Source organism: Paroedura picta, chromosome 6 (genome assembly GCF_049243985.1).
Source record: "Paroedura picta isolate Pp20150507F chromosome 6, Ppicta_v3.0, whole genome shotgun sequence".
NCBI lineage: Eukaryota > Metazoa > Chordata > Lepidosauria > Squamata > Gekkonidae > Paroedura > Paroedura picta.
Genome location: NC_135374.1, coordinates 107,716,934 through 107,738,324, shown reverse-complemented (window position 1 = coordinate 107,738,324; position 21,391 = coordinate 107,716,934). Strand labels below are relative to the sequence as shown.

Genomic DNA, 21,391 nt, shown 5'->3' with positions numbered 1-21,391 from the left:
CTTTATAATGTTTAGTGATTGTGATAGTGATCATGTCAGCTTTTCTCAGTCTTTTTACCATTGATAAAACACATGAAACATTCTTCAGACTTCAAGAACCCCAGAATGAAAGCTCTTCTCTAGACTACAAAGATCAGTTTTCATGGAGGAAAGGGCTCCCTTTGGTGAAGGCAAATAATATATTTTTGTGTATTTATGTTTTTATTATTAGATTTCTATACCACCGCCTGCCTTGCGGCAGTTTACACATACAATTCTAAAACAATAAAACCCCAATAAAATCCTCATTAAAATAACTATCACATACTAACCAACTATGCAACGGCGACCATAATCTCTAATAATCCCTCCTTGTTCAAGGTGGGCCACTGATCTCAATCTAATATTAGTCTGATGTTAATCTAATCTAATGTAATGAGAGCCAGGGCCAAGATGAATTTGGGAACCAGTTGGAAAACCCCTCCCCCAGGACTCTGCCCCAGCCTCAACCATGCGCCTGGCGGAGGAGCTCCATCTTGCAGGCCCTGCAGAAAGCTGATAAGGGCCCTTAGCTCTTCCAGCTCATTCTGCCAGGTTGGGGCCAGGACTGAAAAGGCCCTGGCCCTGGTTGAGGCCAGGCATACGTCCCAGGGGCCTAGGACCAGTAAATTTACAGTGGGTTTCTCAATTACTGCCCCTATGTCAGCTTTTCTCAACTGTATTACCCTTGAGAAACATCTGAAACATTCCTCAGGCTTCATGAAACCCAGAAGTGGGGTCTCCATGTCCCAGCTGGAGGCTAGCATCCCTGCCACTGAGGAAACAGAACCCCAGAATGGAAGCTCCTCTCCAGATTGCAGACATACTTTATTAACCACACAATCACTTCTCCATGTAGGAAAATATCTGAGTGTCTCTCTCCTTGGATTGCTCCGAGGGTGGCCTTGGGTTACTGACAATCCTGTTAGAAACTGCTCTCACAGCAGTTGCTCTCAGAGCTCTGAGTCTCAACTACTTCACAGGGTGTCTGTTGTGGGGAGAGGAAGGAAGGCAATGAAAATCAGGGAAGGTGCCCTCTCTACATGTATGTATGGTCCTCATGGTGCTTCTGTTCTCTACAGCAGTGGTCCCCATCCGGGGACTGGGACCAGTCCGTGAATCAGTACAGTACCGAGCCGCGGCTTCTTGTCCTCCTCCCCAGCTACTGCCTTGGGGGCCTGCCCTGCCACTCTGCCACTGGCTCACCTTTGGTGCTCTCCCGCGGCCGCCATGGCTGAGGCTGCCCCTCGGCGTGGCACTGCGCAGCTGCTGCTGGCAACGTCCCCCAGTGGGCAGTGGGAAGTCGGGCGCCAGTGGGAAAGAAAGTGGAGCAGGGGCTCAGGTGGCGATGGTAGTCTCAGTAAAAGACTACCCCCCCCCCCCGGGCCTCAGTAAAATTGTCTAGCGTTGACCGGTCCCTAGTGATAAAAAGGTTGGAGACCACTGCCCTACAACAGTGGTCCCCAACCTTTTTATCACCGGGGACCGGTCAACGCTTGACAATTTTACTGAGGCCCAGGGGGGGTGTAGGTCTTATGCTGAGCGACATTATCGCTGCCGCCTGAGCCCCTGCTCCATTTGCTTTCCCGCCAGCAGGGCTCCCCCTCAGCATGGTACTGCACAGCTACTGCTGGCAGCGCCCCCTGTGGGCAGTGGGAAGTCTGGCACTAGCGGGAAAGCAAGTGGAGCAGGGGCTCAGGTGGTGGCAGTGACATCCCTCGGCAAAAGACTACCCCCCCCCCCCCGGGACTCAATAAAGTTGTCAAGCGTTCACCGATCCCCGGTGATAAAAAGTTTGGGGACCACTGCACTATATGACACCATCTGCACTAGGTTATATCAGGTCACCCTGCACTCTTAATAGAACACTAGAGGATTGTACTAGCTTTTTCCTGGCAGATACAAATTCATCTAAATGAGTTAAAGTTGCCTCTATGTTGTTATTACGTTTAGGAAGCAATTTGTACATGCCAATCTCTAAACCAGGAATGTCTGTATTTATTATAAATTCAATTCTATTTTATAAGTATTTTGTAATTTAAAAAAATGATTTAAAGGTGTTTTAGCTCATTTGCTGTAAGATGTTAAGGCCAGAGGTTATAACACTAAATAAACAGGATGTCTGCTGTGGGGAGAGGAAAGGGAAGGCAATTGTATGCCGCTTTGAGACTACTTCTGATAGAGAAAAGCAACATTGAGGTAGACAAACAAACTCTTATTTCAAATTACTTATTGGCATGGAGCCATGTCTTTACTGTTTTTAACTTTCATTATACATACATACATTTTAAATATTTTTTCTACATATTACACTTACATTATCAGGCTATACGTTCATATTTCTTTAATCTTTTTGGGATTTGATTCAAATTTCTTGGGTTTCTCTTTTCCCTTTCAGATTAGAATCCAAGCCATAAGAATTCATTTGGTTAATGAATTGGTTAACAAACATGCTGTAACTTAATTATTAGGGCTGGATACAAGTAATTACTTAAACAAACAAGTGAATCCATATAATACTTTTCCTATCTTTCTCTACGTCTACATTCTGTATTCATTCCCGGTATTTCAGAAGCAATAAAAAGGCAGCTAACCATCCAGAAATCACAATATATTGTGCATTTTTGTTATGATTCAATGGATTCCATTGGGATCAGAACACTGTGAAAAGCCATGTTAAGGGTAGGAATAAAACAAATTAGATGTTTAGATTTCTATTAAACATGCCCCTAAAACCATCCCATTTTAATACACACTAGACAAGTAGGAGCCTTGGATTCAACTGTTGGTTGCTCTGCTTGAGATCTCAGACCAGGATGTTCTGGACACTGGAGAACCAGAACAGGTACCAATCTTATATTATTATGGGATTTATTTCCCACCACTCCCTAAAAGGGCCATGGCGGGTAACATACGTCACTAACCCCCTTAAAAGTCCCATTATAAACTTTAAGATCCCCAACATGGCGGAAGAAGAATCCCATTCACACCCCCACTACCGAAGTGGTAGAGGGAATGGAGAGGAATGATGTATACTTCCAATCTGGGGGGGGGGGGGGGGAGAGGAATAACTCTAGTTTGCTAGCCCCCAGCCTCAACCATAGACCTGGTGGAAGAGCTCAGTTTTACATGCCCTGCAGAAAGCTGACAAATCCCACAGCTCACCCGGGAGCTCATTCCACCAGGAGGGGGCCAGGACTGAAAAGGCCCTGGCCCAGGCGCGCTTCCCTGGGGCCAGGAACGACCAGCAAATTCTCACCCGCAGAGCGCAAGGCTCTGCAGGGGACATAGAGTGGGCCCCAATCCACGTAAGGCCTTAAAGGTTAAAACCAAAACCTTGAACTACATCCGGGCTGGATATGGGCCCTCCAAGGTGTGCCAACGAGGACCTTAGCAACTGCGTTTTGCACTAGCTGAAGTAGTATCAGTCTATATCAGAGCAAGGCTGCCTTTTCCATCCAAAGATGTTGTTATTTAGCAACCAGACACTTTCAGAGCAAGCCAAACCTGAGCAGCATTTCCAGGATTTGTAGAAATTTTTGATGGTTGTGGAAGTCTGGAGACAACAATGGTCATGAGCCTTTTCCTAAACCAGTATCCCTAGAAAAATCATCATTATTTTTCAAGCAAATGATACTCTATTCTTTAGGAAAATAAAGCTCAGTTATGCTGTAGAACAGTGGTCCCCAACCTTTTTGTGGCTGGGGACCGGCAGCTCAACTGCCCACCCGCACATGCGCGGCCGGTTTTATGTGCCGCGAAAGTGCCACACATGCATGATTATGTGCCACGAAAGTGCCGCGCATGCGCGATTTCGGCCGTGCATGCGCAAGATTGCAGCCTGGGAAGTTTTTTACTACGGGGGGTGGGTGGGGAGAGGGAGCCGCGGCTCGGCGCCAAGGCCTTTGCGGCCCGGCACCGGGTTGGGGACCATTGCTGTAGAAGACCTAGCATGAAGCCAGCATCTACAAGGACATGAATAAGCTATACTGCACTGTTACAATAAAGATACCCAACTATAAAATACTATACATCAGACTGAAACAGAGATGAAGACTTATCCTGAAAAATTTACAAATACGTTCTCTCACCTGCCCTTCAGGAACATTTTCTTCTTCCAAATCATATTCCTACTTTCCTGGAGAATAGAAATATGAGGAATAACTGCCCTAGTGTCATCCAGTCACCATTATAGCTCAGACTGAAGTGTAATATTCTAGTTACTGTCATAATGCATAGTAAAATTCTGCATTTCTACTATGGGGCAAATTGCAACACATTGCTATGACCAAATATAAACCTTGCCATTTTGAATCCTACTAGGTTAAGAAGTTGAAGCACTTTATAAAATGATGAAGGACACCAGTGGCTAAACTTTTGATGCAGGATTTTCTTACGCAGATACGGCTCTCGTCTGCTTTTCATAGTCAAGAGTACACATAAAACCACCAAGCCAAATTATCCTAGGTAGTATCCTAACTACTACATTCAAAGCTTTTGCTAAATGCTTATGTGGGATAAAATACATTTTAAAAACACAGTTATACCTTCTAGCCAATGACTAAGCTTCCCAAAATCACAGATGTAAGGGAATTAATGAATTGAGAGTACTGAGGAAGAAACTCCAAGACAAGCTACTCCAACTAAACCTGACCTGGTCAGTGGGGCAAGAAGAGAGGTAATAAAACTCAGGGGAGTAAGGTCTCTTTTGTGCTGAATGCACCAGAGTGGAGTTCTGAAGGAGACAGCCATTAATCATGTGCTGGCTTGAGGAACTGTAGAGATCTGTAACATCCTAAGTTAAGGAGTGTGTTCTATATTTTGAAATCTGATACGACATGCAGAGACAGAGGAATTGTTTTACCCAATTCTTTTGAACCCCTTACTCAATTGGCGCTGTCCTGAAAGTATGCTTGTGAACATTTTCTCGTCAATACTTTATAACTTTCAATGATACTGGATATGCTACTTAAAAGGACTGCCAGGGGAAGGCAGCTGGCAAATGGCTATTACTCCAGGGGCGCAACAAGGCAGTAAACTGTCCCTGTGGTTACCACTAGATAGGAAAGGCCTCAGAACTTGGGAGGGAATCTGTGAGTCCTGACCCTACCCAGGCAATTCCTTACAAAGGTCAGGTGGTGGCAGTGGTTACCAAGAGAAAAAGAAAGGCCTCTCTAGCTGTTGGAAAAAACTTGGGAGAGCAGGACGGAACATGGCCTGCAGATCAAAGCAGGCTCACACTGCCACAGCAGTATTAGCTTCTTGACCTCCAAAAAAACTTACTTTTAAATAGACATTCCATCCCCACAACCAGCAATTCTGAAACTAAGAGACCGTTCTAAAGTAGTAATAGAGTTGCAAAAAGAGAGGACCAGATGTCCAGAGAAAACCAGAACATTCCGCTGGACTAGCACTAGCTCCTACCATGAGGCTAAACAGCTCTTTGGTTAATATGTTTTATACTTGCATTACACATTGAGAACATAAAAAAAAACTTTTGACCTTTTAGTAATCTGCTATCATAAGGCTATTTTCTGAAGATGTATTTGGACTAAAAGGGTTTACTAGTAGCACTCTTTACTACCGTTCACAATACAGCCTCCCTAACCATAGCATTTACATAATATAAAGTGGACATAAGAAACAGAACATTACAACCGTGATTCAAGTACACATCTGAACTTTAGCAGTACCAACACTTTAAACCCACATAAAAATATTTAAATCAGTACTTTAAAAAGTTTAAATTTTTAACCTCCTGTAACTTAAGTCTAGTAGCATCATTAAGACCAATGAAGTTTAATTCCAGTTATAAGATTTTGCATGAATATACACTTCATCAGATATACATGAAAGCTTATTCCCAGGATTAAACATTGTCGGTCTTACAAGATCCATTCTGTTGCTTCAGACCAGGGATAATCAAAACTGTGGCCCTCCAGATGTCCATGGACTACAATTCCCATGAGCCCCTACCAGCAAATGCTGGCAGGGGATCATGGGAACTATACTCCATGGACATCTGGAGGGCCGGAGTTTGACTACCCCTGCTTCAAACCAACACACCAAAACAATGTATGTTCAACCAGAACAGAAAAATCTGAGTCATGTATTGCTTTGCATTCTTAAACCCTGCACATAATTCAGAGAAATATGACTTTAACTTAACATTACGCCAATTGTTTTCAGGAGCAGGTATGAACTGTAAGTGTCCTCCAAAAGCCACTTGATTATTTACATCAAGCAGCAACTGTAAATGCTCAGGCTGTACCTATTCAACAATTTGAGAAAGTACAATCCTAGCACATTTGCATTCCAAATCACTTTACTCAAGTGTGCATAGGACAGCAGTCTTAAAGAATTATCTGCACAGAGATTTATGTATCTCATTTATTACCACCCTTTTCTCCCCAGTGGGATCCCAAATACCCTCTTCTATTCCACCAATTCCACAGTCAGCCACTATTGGCCTGGGGGGAAGGAATGGCACAGTAGGAGGCATGCTCTACAGCAGACCATCTAGTGCACATTTTAGAATGTTAAGATTTCACAGAGGGTCATTTTTAAATTCCATACCTCTAAAAATAAACATTTTTAAGCTTCTTAAGAAAGTAGAGACTCCTTAGTTATAATTCCCCATAGCTTTTAAATACAATATTGTAGTTTCATACTAAGTTCTTAAAGATGTTTCTGGGATGAACAGTCTTCATCAATCAAGGACCTTATAACATGCAACAATTAACCATCAACACAATGAACTGATGTCAGAGATGACCGATGTATTAGATAAGCACTTCCGACCCCTCTGAAGGACAATCTGCCACACTGCACAACCCTAGCATTTCAGCACTCCTGTCACCAACTTTCTTGTCCCTTGAGACAGCCAGACTGGCAAGCATGTATGTTTGGGGATGGGGCAAATATAGGGCTGGATACTACTAAGCACATTATCTGTAATTGTTAACACATTGTTTTGGCAAAAAAGGAACACACCCATGTCATTAATATATAAATCTAGTATTTTATTATTCAGAATCTTAAGTCCTTCATACAATAGCTTTATATGGCTAAAGCTTCACTGTGTCCACAATACCAAATAAACTTTTGTTATTCTATTGGGTCAAAATTACGGTAGTAATGGCCAACTCAAAGGGGGGAAACAAATCTTCTGCATTGTTTCAGAACCACCAGGTGACAAATTTTCTAACATGTTCCACGTTCTAGCCCCACCAACCTCAACAGGCCGGGACAAGTGCAATACCACAGACACACACAGCATTGCAACTAATCCCAACCTGTGTAGAAAGGGGTACAATTTAGCTCTTATTCATTGACTTGCCACTGCCACAGTCAGTTTTGCATGGATTTGCACAGCAGAATATCATACAGCTGGATGCAAACCTGCAAAACTAACCAGAGCACAGTGTTTAAACAACAAAAAAGCAGCAAAACGGGGAAAACATGGTGAAACTGAAGTTCTACAGCTAGCAGTACTTTAAGTGCTCCTAATGCAGTAGATTATTAATCACTACCTGCACTATAAGCACTTTAGTGCTACATGAGCTGTTTTGCCTGCTACTTTGAGAAGACATTTAAGTTAAATTAGGAGGAGGAATCATCGACTTGGCTTTATGTAGGCAATAACAGGCCACAATCAGTTTTGCATAGATTTGCACAACTACATTCTTCTTGTAGTGCAACTATGCAAAACTAACAGAGGACTGCAAAACATTACTATGTTTTATACACGGTATGAGTGAATGGATGAAATTACAACTTCTTATGCCAGAAGGAGCACTTAGGGCAGTAGATGCTAGTCTACTTCACTATCTGCACTAGATGCACCTTAGAACAAAAAGCATTAAAACACCATGCTATGGCCTCTGCACAATAGTTTGTCAAACCTTTGAGGCAGTTGTCAGCATAATGCTACAAGTGCCTTCACTGCAGTAGGTTCTATATGTCACTACCTGCACTGTAAGCACTTTGACATTACTCTGACATGACCAGTATTCTTCAGTGGTTTCAAAGCAGGCTGTTATTTTCACCTGTCAAAAAGAAACAACTTTCATTAATACAGACCATTCAGAGACACAGCAAGTAACTAATCATAGTTAGCCTAACTTGAAACAAAATCATCTACCCAAAACAACTGCAGGGTGAAATCTGATGGTTACCATATTTGAGCATGTATTGTTCTCTAGAGAAAAGCATATAAAATTATATTGCTCCTTTTATTCAAATAACTCCACAGTTTCCATCACAGCTATTAGTGTCTGGGCAGCGATCAAACTGAAAAGTTCACAGTATTTATATAAAAGCTCTTCATAGAATATATTATGCTATGTATACTTAAATAACTAAATAAGCATTAAATGTGTTCTCCCATCACAACAGCACTTCCTCTCTAACACTGACTGCATTACTATCTAGGGGGGAAAAGGATATCAGTTTACTTATCAAATGGTAGAAATGGACATTTCCCTTACAGCACTGAAAAGAAGTTAGCAATCTCAGGTTAAGATTGAAACATACCTGCTTCCAAATAAACATGACTTAGATCATGGTGCCAAATTACTTAAAACCACCATGAATTCTAAACCTCTGCATGAAACAATTTCTAAGGGTTAGCAGCATCTTTATGTGGGCTAAGTAAATAAATGACATAAAGTGGGGAAAAAAGACATGTCTCCAGGACAAGAATCAGTCATTCTTATTACAGCTCAGAACAAGTACTTGGTTGGTTGAAACTTACCCCCAATACATAAAAGGAAACTTTGTTTTTCAGTAGTATTAGACCTCCAAGTTTTACTATCTGGTGGTGTTGGTGCTGCAGAGAGAGAGAGAAAAAGACAACGCTGAAAAACGAGAGGGGAGGGGGGGTTACATTCAACTTTCTGTACCCACATTATCGTTTCCCAAACGGGCGAGCTCTACTTGCGCCCGATCGTACCAACTAGCTTCGCACAAAGTTCATTGGTTCACAGAAGCAAAAAACTCCGGCGAATGGCCCGCTACAGCACGGGGCTGTGTTAGGGTCAAGGTGGCGGGAAGCAGATGGAGCAAACAATGGCGCCCCCGAGCCGGGGCCCGCGGCTCCTCGCAAGCTGCACGTGCTGCGCCCGGGGAAGCCACTCCGCTAGAGACGGGCGGCAGGGGGCGCTGTGGCGGCGACGGGAGGTCAGTGCTCGGCTACTGGAGCAGCGAACTCCCCCCTCCTTTCCTCCCCCCGACCAGCTCCGAAGCCGGGCAGGCCCCCACCCTCGCCCCCTGCCCTCCCCGAGGCGGCCCCCGCCGATCCCTCCCCCGCCCCGCGCGCCCATCCCGCCGCCGCCCGGCGGCTCCCACATGGCCGAGGCCTAGCTAGGAACAATCGGCCTCAGCACGCGCAGCCGCCGCCATGTCCCGGCCCCGCCCCCCTCGGCAACATGGCGCCGCCGCGGCCCCGCAACCACCGCCGGCGGCTTCGCAGTTGGGCGCGGGGGCCGCCGCTTCACCCCTCGCCCCCGGCCCACAGGCGCGCACCCCCGCGGGACACCCCCGGCCGAGGCGGGCAGCGGGCGGCGAAGGAGCGGGCGGGACGGCCGCGAAGAGAGGGGAAGGCGGCGCCACACGCAGTCCGGCCCGGGCCCCGCGCGGCAGGCAACGCCGCCCCCGCCCCTCCCAGAACAAAAGCCCACGCGGAGCCGTGCCCGGCCCGGTCTGCCCGCCCGCCGCCGAGCCCCTCACGGAAACTTTCGCCGCGCCTCTCGCCTCGCCCCGCGCTTCCTCCCGCGTGGCCAGAGCCGGGCCCCTCTTCCCAGGCGCCTCCGCTTTTGTTCTCCCGGAGTTGCTCCCCAGCCCTTCTCACCCGCTCCCCCTGCCCGGCGCGGTGCCTCCGGAGGCCGGGCGGCGGGGACGAGGAGGAGGCGTTGGGAGCCGCCGCCACCGCCGACCGCCGCGCAGCCTTTTCAAATCTCCCTCATTCCGGCCCCGCCCGCCCCCGTGCGCGCCAAAGCTCCGTCGTGCGGGAGGGCGCCGCTGCCGTTGCGCGCGCACGCGGGGGAGGAGGCACGCGGGTGGCGGCGAGGGGGGTGGGGACGGACACAGCGCGGGCGCGCGCCTGCCTGCCATCGTGAGCGGAGGCGCGGCTGCCATGCGCCCCGACCGACTAACCGTCAAACCCACCTCGCGGGGCGACCCGAACGCGCGGGCGTGGGCGCGCGGCGCACCCCCCTCCTCCCTCAAACATAACACACACTTTTTCCTCTCTCTCCCCCCCCCCCCAGCAGTAACTGCCGCAAACGGTCGGAGTGTTCCAAACTCACCAGCCCGTCGAACGAGCGACCAACCGCCACTCTCGTCGCCCGCCCCGCCGCAGCTGCCTTCGCCGCTTTCCCCACCCCTTTTATCCCCTCCCCGCTTTCCCTTCTGAGGGAAGTGGCGCGAAGAGGTGGCGGCGGTGATGATGGCGGTATCAGGCGAAGGGAGGAGGCAGCGGGAACAAGAGGGGGCGGGGAGAGCCCCATGTGGGGGAGAGCGGAGGGGGGGCGCGCGAGAGAGAGAATGAAGGGCGGCGGCTCCCGCCTCAACGTAAATATCCACCCGCCTCTTCTCCGCCCTCATTAGCATAGAAAACAAAGTGCTTCCGAGCCCCGCGCCCGCCCAATCAGGGCGTGCCCCGCCCCCTCGCGGCCAAGCCACGCCCCTCCGCGCGCCCCTCCTCTTACTACGGCTTTTCTACTATTGCTACGAGAGCCGGGCTCCGCCCGCGCGCCGAGAGAGCCGATTCGTCCCCGCGCAATGTGGTTTCTGCACGAGGGGAGGCAGGCGGAGGGCAGCGAGTTTCGCGCTGACCCGAAAGCAGCCTCCGAGGGCGGCGGGACTTTATTTCCATTCACTTCCCCCCCACGACTGTTTGCAGCACCCACTTGCAAAAACACTTGTGCTACCGGCTGCCCGTCCCACCTCAAAACGTTATCCCAGGACTGAACGGCGTTAGGGGCTGTAGGTGCAACCCTGAATCGATGTAATTCATGATTGAGGAGCGGTGTAGGTTTGGCTGCTCCTTCCCAGAGTCAACTCAAGCTCCAACTGCACGCGATCTTTCTGGAGCTCTTTTGTCTTGAAGACCCGGTGGATAATTTCAGGAGGGTCGCCCAAAATGGAGGGGTGGGTTGCTGTGGTCCGTCGGTGGGCCACCCTAAACTACGCAGGCGTCGGTGAAATTGCTCCGAAGAAGTCTGCAAGCGCATCGGCGCCCGATCCTCAACACGTGCGCTCGGAACGAAACCCCAGTTTTGGCCGCGCAGAGCAGACTGGCTCCCAAGTCAAGGCGCTCTTAACGGCGGCTGCAGCGGCAACCCTAAAGCACCTAAGGAGTAAACCCCTAGGGTGCGTTCTTATGCACCACCTTCATCACCCGGGTCCTCCTAACTTGCCTCGGATCAGGCTGCAAGGCCCCTAGGAAACACGCCCTGGCCGCGCTAAACCGTGCACGCGACGGCACGGAGTCCGAGCAGCCTCTGGCAACTTTTCAAGGCAATCCCTCTCCGCGCTGCAACACGCCCCCCCCCCCCCCAAAAAAAGACAAATTGCAAGGCTCTCGCCTCGAGAGGAACTGCATGGGAGTGAGCGCGGACGGGGGGGCCTGAAAGTGAATGCCGGCCAGCGCTGCTGCATCCTCCGCGGGCTTTGATTTTGCGTATCCCTGGCTGGCGGGGAGGGGGAGGAGGGAGGGGGCGCGCTGAGTGGGGGGATGGGGCGGCGATGGCTGGCCGGGGCTCTTGGCAGGATCCCGCCCCCTCCCCCTTCCTGTTGTGTTTGCTCACTCCCGTCCGCGGCTCATTCACTCTTTTTCTCTCTCTCACGCTTGTTTTTGTCAGGTCCGGCGGGCCGAGGAGGGGCCGGAGCCCGCTTGCACGCACGGTTAGCGGCTCATTGTCAGGCTCCGGGGGACCAGGGGGGGCGCTTCACCTCCCGGGACTTGCGGCGCGCTCGGGAGGCTTCGGCGGGGACCGACTCCGCGCCAGCTTTTACAAAGGAGGGCTCGGAAGGGAAGCGCGCGAACAAATGCCAGCTCGGGGGCTGGGATGCGGCTTTCTTTCGCCCCCCTCCTTCCCGAGCCGGGCCCCCCACCCCGCTTTCCCCACACAAAGTGATGCCGAGTCGCATCAAACAAACTTCCCAAAGTTCGCCGTTCGCAAGTGGGAGCTTACCGGAAAAACTCTAAAAAGTAACAGATCTCTTTTTTCTTTTCTCTAAATGAACGCTTCGTTTCGGGGCACGGCTTCGCTCATGCGGACTTCCCCTGGCCTGTCTTCCGAAGTGGAAGCGACCGGAGCCGCTGTTGTTTGGGGCCATTGAGAGACAGAGCCGTGGAGAAAGGAGGTTGCTTCTTCCCCCCAGCCGCCCCCGCGTGGATGGGGATGGGTGGGGGGAGGACAACCCAACAACACCCCTAAAGCCTTGCCGAATTTGTCACTTAGGTCCATTTTCTTCCATTGAAAAAACTGATACCAGCTAGAGAGAGTCCGAAAACTCACACGGGGGTCTGAAAAGCTGGCCTTTGGCTTGGCGTTGCTTTTGGCTTGACAATAGTTTCGGAAAGAATCCTTAGGCGGGCATTTTGATGTAACCTTTTCTAGCTTTAGCCCTAAGCGGGAAAAGAGGAAGGGATGCTGTGTGCTGAAATTATTCACATTTGCAACTAACTGTTGATGTGATCTCAGGGTGGTCTGCGAAAAAGGAATCTGCGATGGCTGAAGCCTTTAGAAAACGAGAAAGGAAATAGTAACATCTTGCAATGATTATTGCCTTATAATGGAAATGTTTGCGATGTTTGTCAAGAAATCTATAGAAAAAGATTCACATTCCGAACCATGTTGCTATGGTATGCTATTTCATATCATGTTGTCTGCGTAAACTTAAAAATTGGGAGTCTATTTTTCTGGCATCTCATAGTCATGAAATTATTTTGTGCAGCAAAAATCTGATCTCACAAAGCAGGGGAAATGTTGCCTTGTCATTTCAGTATTAAGTTTTTGCTAGCCCTGTCCAGTTCTCACATCAGTTATATAGCCCTACAAATGGGAGAAACCCCTGGTTTCTAAAAAAATACATAAGTTAGCATGTATATTTTAACTGGAATTGGGAAATTATTTTCATCAAGTCTTTACCTAAAAAGGGGGGGGGGGGTGACATGTAATTTTATTTTTTTTCCATAGTTTTGCATCTCCTCTTTGAGCCAGATTTGAGGGGGAAGAAAGGGTGTTTGTGGATGAGTCTAAATTACATTTGTTGGCAGGGGAAAATACAATATACATTTAAAAAAAGAATTTAGCTGCTTTAATTGTTGGAGCACAATAATGACACTAGAAAATGAGGATGAATGAGTGTCAGCCTATTGGAATCCTTTCAAAATAGTTCTAAATGTGCATGTTATTTTACCGGACTGCTGCAGTTCTATGCACACTTGTTTGGGAATGCCACTGAGGCAGGATCTGGCTGTGCAGTTGTGTCATCCTTAGCGTGCGTGTAGTCTTATCTGAGCCATGTTTACTCACAAGTAGTCCTGCTGATTTCAGTTGGCTTTATTCCCAACCTTGGATGGAAAAGAAGCGCTAGGGAAGTCAGTGGGTTTATCCAAGCGCAGATGTACACGTGACTGATCTGAAGAACACTTTCCTGAGAGTTAGCCCTCTTGAGTAGATATCAACATGATTTGGTGTAGCCCTTCTTAGGATTTGGTCTGTAAAAGTTCCAGGCGACGCATTCAGTAAGCCACGTTGGGGAAATCACAGTATATTCAGTTTGATGAGTTGTGTACTTAGATCGGTGCTGGCAACTCCTTGCTAACAGAGGCTGTATTTTTCACAGGGCAGGCACTGAAGGCGGCTGCTGACGCCCTCCAGACAAGCCAGCTCAACCCAGCAAAGGACTCTCTATTACTGATCTGGATATTTATAGCATTGATACCCCCGGCCCTTCTACCAATATTAATGCTCCGCAGGCAGTTCACAAAGCTTTCAGGGTAGCTTCAAAACCAAGACTTGGAGTAAAACTTGGACAAGTATAAGAGAGGGGCTGCAGTAACCCCAATTTTTCTATGGGGCCCAGACAGAAGACAAAGCGACACTCCAGCCCTCAAATGTCCCTACAGTAGTCTCAAGGGGGCCTGCATGTCACCTCCTGTAGCTGCCCTTCTCTTGCTGAGGGAGGAACAAGAGACGTTTGAGTAAAGTCCTTCCCTCCTGATGTATCCCCATGTGGCCGCTGCAATTTCCTTGTGTCCTTTCTCTGCAGCGGAAGCTTAAAATTAGGCCTGCTGAGGTCTTTTGCTGTTTCTATTGCAACTTTGCAGGCCCCGTGTGTTTCAGCTTGAGAGGCAACGACTGGGTATATGAAGAGAAACATTTAAGGCCAGCGACACCTTTAAGGCCAAGGAGGTTTAATTCCTGGTCTAAGATTCTGTGTCTCTGAAGGAGTGTGCAGGCGCACAAACGTTAATAACCAGAATTAAACTTTCTTGTTGCTTCAGACCAACATGGCTACCCACCTGTGTACACAAAGGGATGCTTCAGTTCCATAACTGTGCAGGGAAGGTTTGGGGTGAATTTTGTCTCTGGAACTCTAAGTCTAATTCTCAGCATTTATTATTTTATTCCTTTGTACCCTAGTGGAGACCCAAAGGGACCCCATGTCTGGCTGTGGTTGTAATATCACACTAGGAATCCAGGAGACCCAAATCCCTACTCCAAAGTGAAACATTTTGGGTGAGACAGCAGACTGACCAAGTGACCATCTTTCAGCCTAATTTACCTCACAGGACTGGATAAAATGGAGGAAGTTCAAGTGGGGCTTGCCACACTGAGCATCTCAGAGAGTGGACAGGATAAAATTCAAAGGAGAAAAAAACTTCAGAGTAATAGTAGGCTGGTATGTATAAGGCGACACAACTGAATCGTCCTCCTCCCAAACTGAAAACAAATGTTCACATACAGCTGAAACTGGTCTGTCTTGAGAGCTACTGGTTTAAGCGTCCAACAAGTTTCTGAGGGACTTGGGTTCGAATTCTTACTTTGCAATAGCCCCCCCCCCCCCCATGAACTACACATGCCTACCCCTAGTCTTCCCAGGCAGCAGAAAGTTGCTCTCTGTCTTCACTGCCTGAGATCATGGAGGGGGGGGGGGAGGCATTTAAAAGGAATGCCAAGCAGCTGATCCTGACAGATCAAGTTAAACTAGCTGAATTGTGATTCAGACACAACCAATTTGACCGGTTTAAAGTACAGGGATGGGCAATTTGGTTTAGATACATCCATACTTTTCAGCTTAGCCGAACCAAATCACCCATTTCTACTCTTGTCCCACTAGGCTCATTGTCCACTCAGGTTCCATGAGCCCCAGCATTGTGTGTGTATTGGGGGGGGGGGTGTTGGACCAGGGATGCCATGAGGCAATCAAGCTCTTTCAGTTCTAACCTTGTGTGAAAGCCATATGTTTTGACTATTTATTTTTATTTTTTTATTATTTACTTTTATATTATTGACAACGCTGCCATAAGAATTTCTGACTAGAGTAAATCATGTCAATGCAAATTAACAATCCCGTTGGAGCTCCCTCTCCCCCCCCCCCAGCACATTTGTAACTTGGCTGTTTCTAAGGGACTCTATGTGTTGTATGTATGAGTACATCCCATTTTATCTTGCCAACCACTAGGTTGGATAGATTCAAACGGGTAGCTATTTTGGTCTGATCAGAGTCCAGTGGCACCTTTAAGACGAACAAAGATTTATTCAGGGCGTGAGCTTTCGAGTGCAAGCACTCTTCGTCAGACTATGAACTCCTTACATGACAAGGAATATATAGCAAAAATCAATTCTGTTACATCAGTAGACTGTGTCACACAACCAAATGCAGCCAATGATAATTCTTTGTCAAAACAGCCAATCAATCCCCTGGAATTCAATGTAGTTTACAAAAACCCCAAACTGCCTATATCAGCGATCAAAGGCTCTTACTTCACCATATGCTGCTTGCTCCATCTGTCTCCATACAACTGTGAAACATTCCTGCAAGGGAATTGCTGGTAACTATCTTATCCCAAGGCCAGGGAGTCAAACTCAAAATTCCATTACATTGCCACTACCTTACAATCACATCACTAATAAAATAAAGTGTGAGGACAAGGTTAGCATGAATAGTGAGATTAAAAACTATGTCTTCTTTGAGTCCTGGGTATGTCATAGTTTTGAATGTTGTAATAATTTGCATTTCTGCAATCTCCCTTTCTAGCCTGTTCTTGATGTTCCTTTCGAATCCCAAACATCTGAATCGCCAATCACTGGTTCGGAATCAGCCAAATTGAATTGTAAGAATCCAAAAAGTACCTCCCCCCCCCCCCCCGTACACTGGACATGCCTACCCACAGCCTTCCCAGGCAGCAGAAAGCGGTCTCCATCTCTGCTGCCTGAGAATGCTTTAAAGCAGTGGTCCCCAGCCTTTTTATCACCGAGGACCACTCAATGCCGGGGACCACTCAGCGCCTTTTACTGAGGCCCGGTGGGGGGGGGGTAGTTTACTCTCAACCACTGCCCTAACACTCTCTGATCGTTATGGTAATGTTTAAACATCCCTTCAAAATAAGATACAGACATGCCACAACAATGAAGTGTGTTGTAAAGGGCCAGGGGGGGGGGAGGTGTCCTTCGGGGCCAGCCTCCAATTAGTCGAAGGACCACTTGTGGTCCGCGGCCCACAGGTTGGGGATCGCTACTTTAGAGGGAGACCATTTAAAGGGAATGCCAAGCAACTGGGACTGGCATCAGTTGTTTGTTGTGCTCTCCCCACATACACCCCACCTTCCCAGGCAGTAGAAAGCTGGCTCTCTGATGCCTGGGAAGGCTGGGGGGGGGTATTTAAAGGGCATCCCCCCCCCCGAACCTGCCTAGGCTGCTGAGAATACCTGGGAAGGGGAAGGGAAAATACGTTTAAACCGGCTAAATTGCCGAATCATGATTCAGATAGTGCTGATTCAACTGGTTTAAAGTACAGGAATGGGCTATTTGGCCTGTATATATCCAAAAAATACTTATCAGTTTATCCAAACCAAATCGCCTATCCCTACCCCTGCCCCACTAGGTTGATTGTTCCTTCAGTTTCCATGATCCCCCAGCAATGGGTGTGTATGTGTGTGTGTGGGGGGGGGGGTTGTTGGTAGTTAAAAGGGGCCCCCCTATTTTCATCAGCAGAAAAGCTGATCTAATCCATTGGTGCTGGGAACTGAGTTGATACACTGAGCCAACGCATCTGACACGATCCACCGTGCAACACAAAACGAAAGTTCTGAGCAAAGTGAAAGCTATTCATTCTTCCTAGATGCTACATAAAAATTCTCTGAATCATTTGTCAGATGTTCCCCCAGCCCCCGACAACCAATCTTGCAACTATATAAACACACCTCTGTTGGTGAGCAAGATGCAACTAGTCCAACATTGCAGGACCTCTAAGTCATTAATTACCAGAAATAAGGCTGCAGAAAATGGATGACACTTGTTCCATTCTCTGATATGTTGTAGAAAAATGAAATTAAAAAAAGAAAAAGTTAAAAATGAAATGAAATTATTACTTTAATGATCCTACGCACAAAAGCTAGTGCTTAATATTATAGTAGATCCTTAGTAACTCACATCACAATTATTTTTGTATAAGGAGGTGATAAATGATGCTTGTTTTTGTATTAGTGCAAAATATTTACTAACGCTTCCAAAAAATTGTTAGGAAAGTTTTCTTGCTCTTTTGCTGCTTCTGTGTATCTTGTTTGTCTCAAATACATGTTTGTTTGTTTTTAAAGGAAGGATAGATTGGCGTGTGTTTAGACTTTTCTTTCCAAATATTTAAGGGGAAGGAACTCGTCACACACAGTTCTCTCATGGACAATACTTCTGAGATATGGACAATCCATAGATATAAACAGACGGCAACACAGTAACTTTTAGACTAAAGATTTCATTTCCCCTACAGATATTAGCATCCCTGCGAACTCTGAGAGATACAGACTGAGCTTGCATTTCCTTTCCCCTTGCAGGTATCTAAGCCTTGGGTGGCCAAATGTTTGAACTACAGGGCTCTTGGTTCTCTGGCTGTGGCCCTGAGTGAGCTTGCCAGTAGATCCAGAAGCAACCCAGTGTGTTAGAGCTGCATTATATATTTTCATTTATACTTTGTTTATATTTCCACGTTTCTTTGTAAGCTGCTTTGAATCCCCAGCAAGGAGAAAGAGGTGTTGAAATAAAATGGTTCACATGCCTTGTTTCAGCAACTGCTTCCCTAACACCCCTTTATAAAACACATGAAGACCTTTCAGACAGAAAATTCATGTCTGCTTATGCAGTTGATTCTATAGAAAGGGGATCTACAGATTCCCTGATTGCAGTGAAACAAGATTTTCCCAACCATGTGTGAGACTAACATAATGCCATCTTAACTGGTCCATGCAATATTTTGTGGAACTAGTTCAAACTGAACCCTATATAGATGTAAACTTATTTGTTTGGAAACACTTTGTGTCACCTTTCCACCCTGTCAGTGTCCCCGAGGTGGTGAAATACAAACATTTAACATTTGAAAAGCAACATTTAAGATGATCAAACCAATAAAAAATGCATGCATAAACAGCAGTGAAATCAGGGAGGAGGGACAGAAAATGTTATCGGGTGTATCCCAAATGAATGAAATAAAAGTCTTCCCCTGCTGGTAGAAGACATCAATATAGGGCAGGGGTAGTCAAACTGCGGCCCTCCAGATGTCCATGGACTACAATTCCCATGAGCCCCTGCCATCATTTGCTGGCAGGGGCTCATGGGAATTGTAGTCCATGGACATCTGGAGGGCCGCAGTTTGACTACCCCTGATATAGGGAGATGTACAAATCTCTCTGGGGAGGGAGTATAACTGGTTCTGCTGCAGGGGTGAAAAACACAATTTCTTCCTTGGAAATAATTGGAACTCCAAGCGTAAGTCTTATACATACTTACATGGGAGTAAGACATCCCTAAACCCAAAGGGACTTACTTCCAAGTAAACATGAAGAATGCCAGTTTGCAAGTGCTTAAGACTGGCCAGATTGTACTGCTAATGTCCTGAAGCAAAAGCAACAAATTCACATAGGATTTCTAGAATATCTAGAATATGAGCTTTATTGCCTGTGTGAGGAACCAAAAGCTGATACAACCTGAGCTCTTCTCCATTTTTATTCCATCCTTCCACTAAGATATGCAAGGTGGCTTTCATTATTCTCTACTCCTTCATTTTGTCCTAGCAGCCTGGTGAGTTTGGTTTTATTGAGAAAGTATGAATGGACCAAAGTAACCTGGCAAACTTGATGGCAAAGTACACCAGTGAGTTGAACCTGGGTCTTCCCACACCCGAGCCTGTATCCTAAGCAAACAACAGTCGTGGATATTTCTTTCTGTATAATTAAAGGTTGACAAAATATTATAGATGTGAAGTAAATAACTGTACAGTATTTTTCAACAGTGTTTTAGAGATGAAAAATTTCTGAAAATTTTGAAGCCACCTGGAACAATCTGTTTTCTGATTTTTCTGGGGAGAAACCGGCAATTTGGGGAAACATTGAAATATAGGAAGTACTTACTTTCCTATCAAACCTACAATAGATTAGCATATACAGTTTTAGAGATGGAAAATTTACAACAAAAATTGAAGCCATGGGGGTGGGGGGTTTGGTTCTCCCTGGCTTTTGGGGGAAAAGGGTAAAAAAAATGGGGGGAAACATTGACATGTTTGCAAAACTAACTTTCTTATCTAAGCTAAACTTATATTACTGGTTTAAGAAAATAAAATGTGTCATTTTATTTGACATAATGATGGAATGTAAAAGTGATGTTGTGTTTTCTATACAGAAAACCTTTAAGCATATCTCATGCTTTAGAAATGATTGCAAACTGCTGTACCTTACACTCTGTAGAAAGGAAAAAAGGTAGTTTTCAAGCTAGTGATGACAAAATCTTTATTCAAACAATATAAACTGTTATAAGCAGAATGAGTTCCTAGGTACAACAGCCTCGTTTTTTATTTTACTTCATCAGTGAACTTAGCAATATAGTGTAGTATTTCTTTAAATTGAATTTTACAAGTATATTAATAGCCTTCAACAAGCAACCTTATATTTTAAGACATATATCTTGGGTCTACTAATATCAAAGGTCCAACAAGGTAACCATCCTCTAGGGAATCTTATAAGTGACCTGGAAGGTTGGGAAAAAAGGTAGAAAACATATTTTGTAGAAAACAAAAGAAAGTGTATTATTTGGACAAAAACGCTTGCATACCTTCTCAGTAGGGCAGATTATCAATATGTTTGGACATAAAGTTAACACTTATAAAAGTTAAAATATTTAATGCATTAATAATGCAATATCATTCAACAAATTATAGCATATTAACAATTCCAAATTATAGCATATTAACAATTCCAAAATTGTTTAAACTTAAACAATTTTTACCATTGTATATGTCTACAGTATACATGAGGATTATCATTATCTAATTCTGTAAACCATAAACATTTAAAGAAAATCCCTGCCTTTTCTCTCATTCCAATAAACAAAACAACCTGTTTTGGCATTATTCTTCCACATTTTTAGTTTTTTCCATTTAAAAAAATGAAGAAGCCTGCAGACTTTTCATGCAGTACATTTGGAAAAAGCAACATGATTTGAAGGCAAGTTTTTTTTTCTCCCTAGCTGACAAAACCTACCCTAATTTCCCCAGCTCCCCTGGGAAACTGAAGAAAGTACTCAGATCTTTTCAAGCTATACATTCTGAATATGGATTCAGGGTGGTAGCTGGGTGGGTCTGAAGCAATAGAACAAAGTTTGGGTCCAGTGGCACCTTAAAGCCAACCAAGTTTTATTCTGGGCATAAGCTTTCATGTGAATGTTTCTGCATATGAAAGCTTAGACACAGAATAAAACTTTGTGGGTCTTAAAGGTGCCACTGAACTCAAACTTCGTTATTTTGAATACGAAAAAACCTTGTCATGAGAAACGTTTAGCTTATTCTTTAAATGAAAATATAGTATATCTTAGTTGTCCCCAACAGGTTGCCGTTTCTCCATCAGAAAAACAAAATAGTTCAGGACGGGAAATACACAAAAGCCCTCCCATTCCCCCCATTATTTCCTGGTCCTTTACATCTCTAATTGTATTGCATTTCATTGCTTTTCATAGTTTCCCCAATGGACACTCTTGTCAGTCCTTGACTACTATACCCAGATCCTAAGTAACTTCCATGGAAATGACCTAGCAAGATGGAATGCCACCCTCCCCAACCAACATTGCATCACCTTCCAAGAAGCTGTACTGATGGG

General features: G+C 46.0%; 1 protein-coding gene across 2 annotated transcripts in view; it reads right to left on the bottom strand.

Moving 5' to 3' along the window:
- The window catches only part of LOC143840402 (uncharacterized), a 28,888-nt gene extending 18,292 nt beyond the window's left edge, over nucleotides 1-10,596 (bottom strand). Inside the window, exons 1-3 of one of the 2 annotated variants that reach the window (XR_013232177.1) lie at nucleotides 9,869-10,013; nucleotides 8,774-8,848; nucleotides 7,989-8,066 (exon numbers count right to left, since the gene is read on the bottom strand). Coding sequence is in view for 1 of the 2 variants with exons in the window: in XM_077343883.1 (XP_077199998.1) it covers nucleotides 7,989-8,066; nucleotides 8,774-8,848; nucleotides 10,326-10,526 (354 nt within the window). In the remaining variant the exon portion in view is untranslated. Of the gene's footprint in view, nucleotides 1-7,988; nucleotides 8,067-8,773; nucleotides 8,849-9,868; nucleotides 10,014-10,325 lie in introns of those variants that run through there. The other variant, XM_077343883.1, reaches the window with a different exon arrangement.
- Between the last annotated feature and the right edge of the window lie 10,795 nt (nucleotides 10,597-21,391).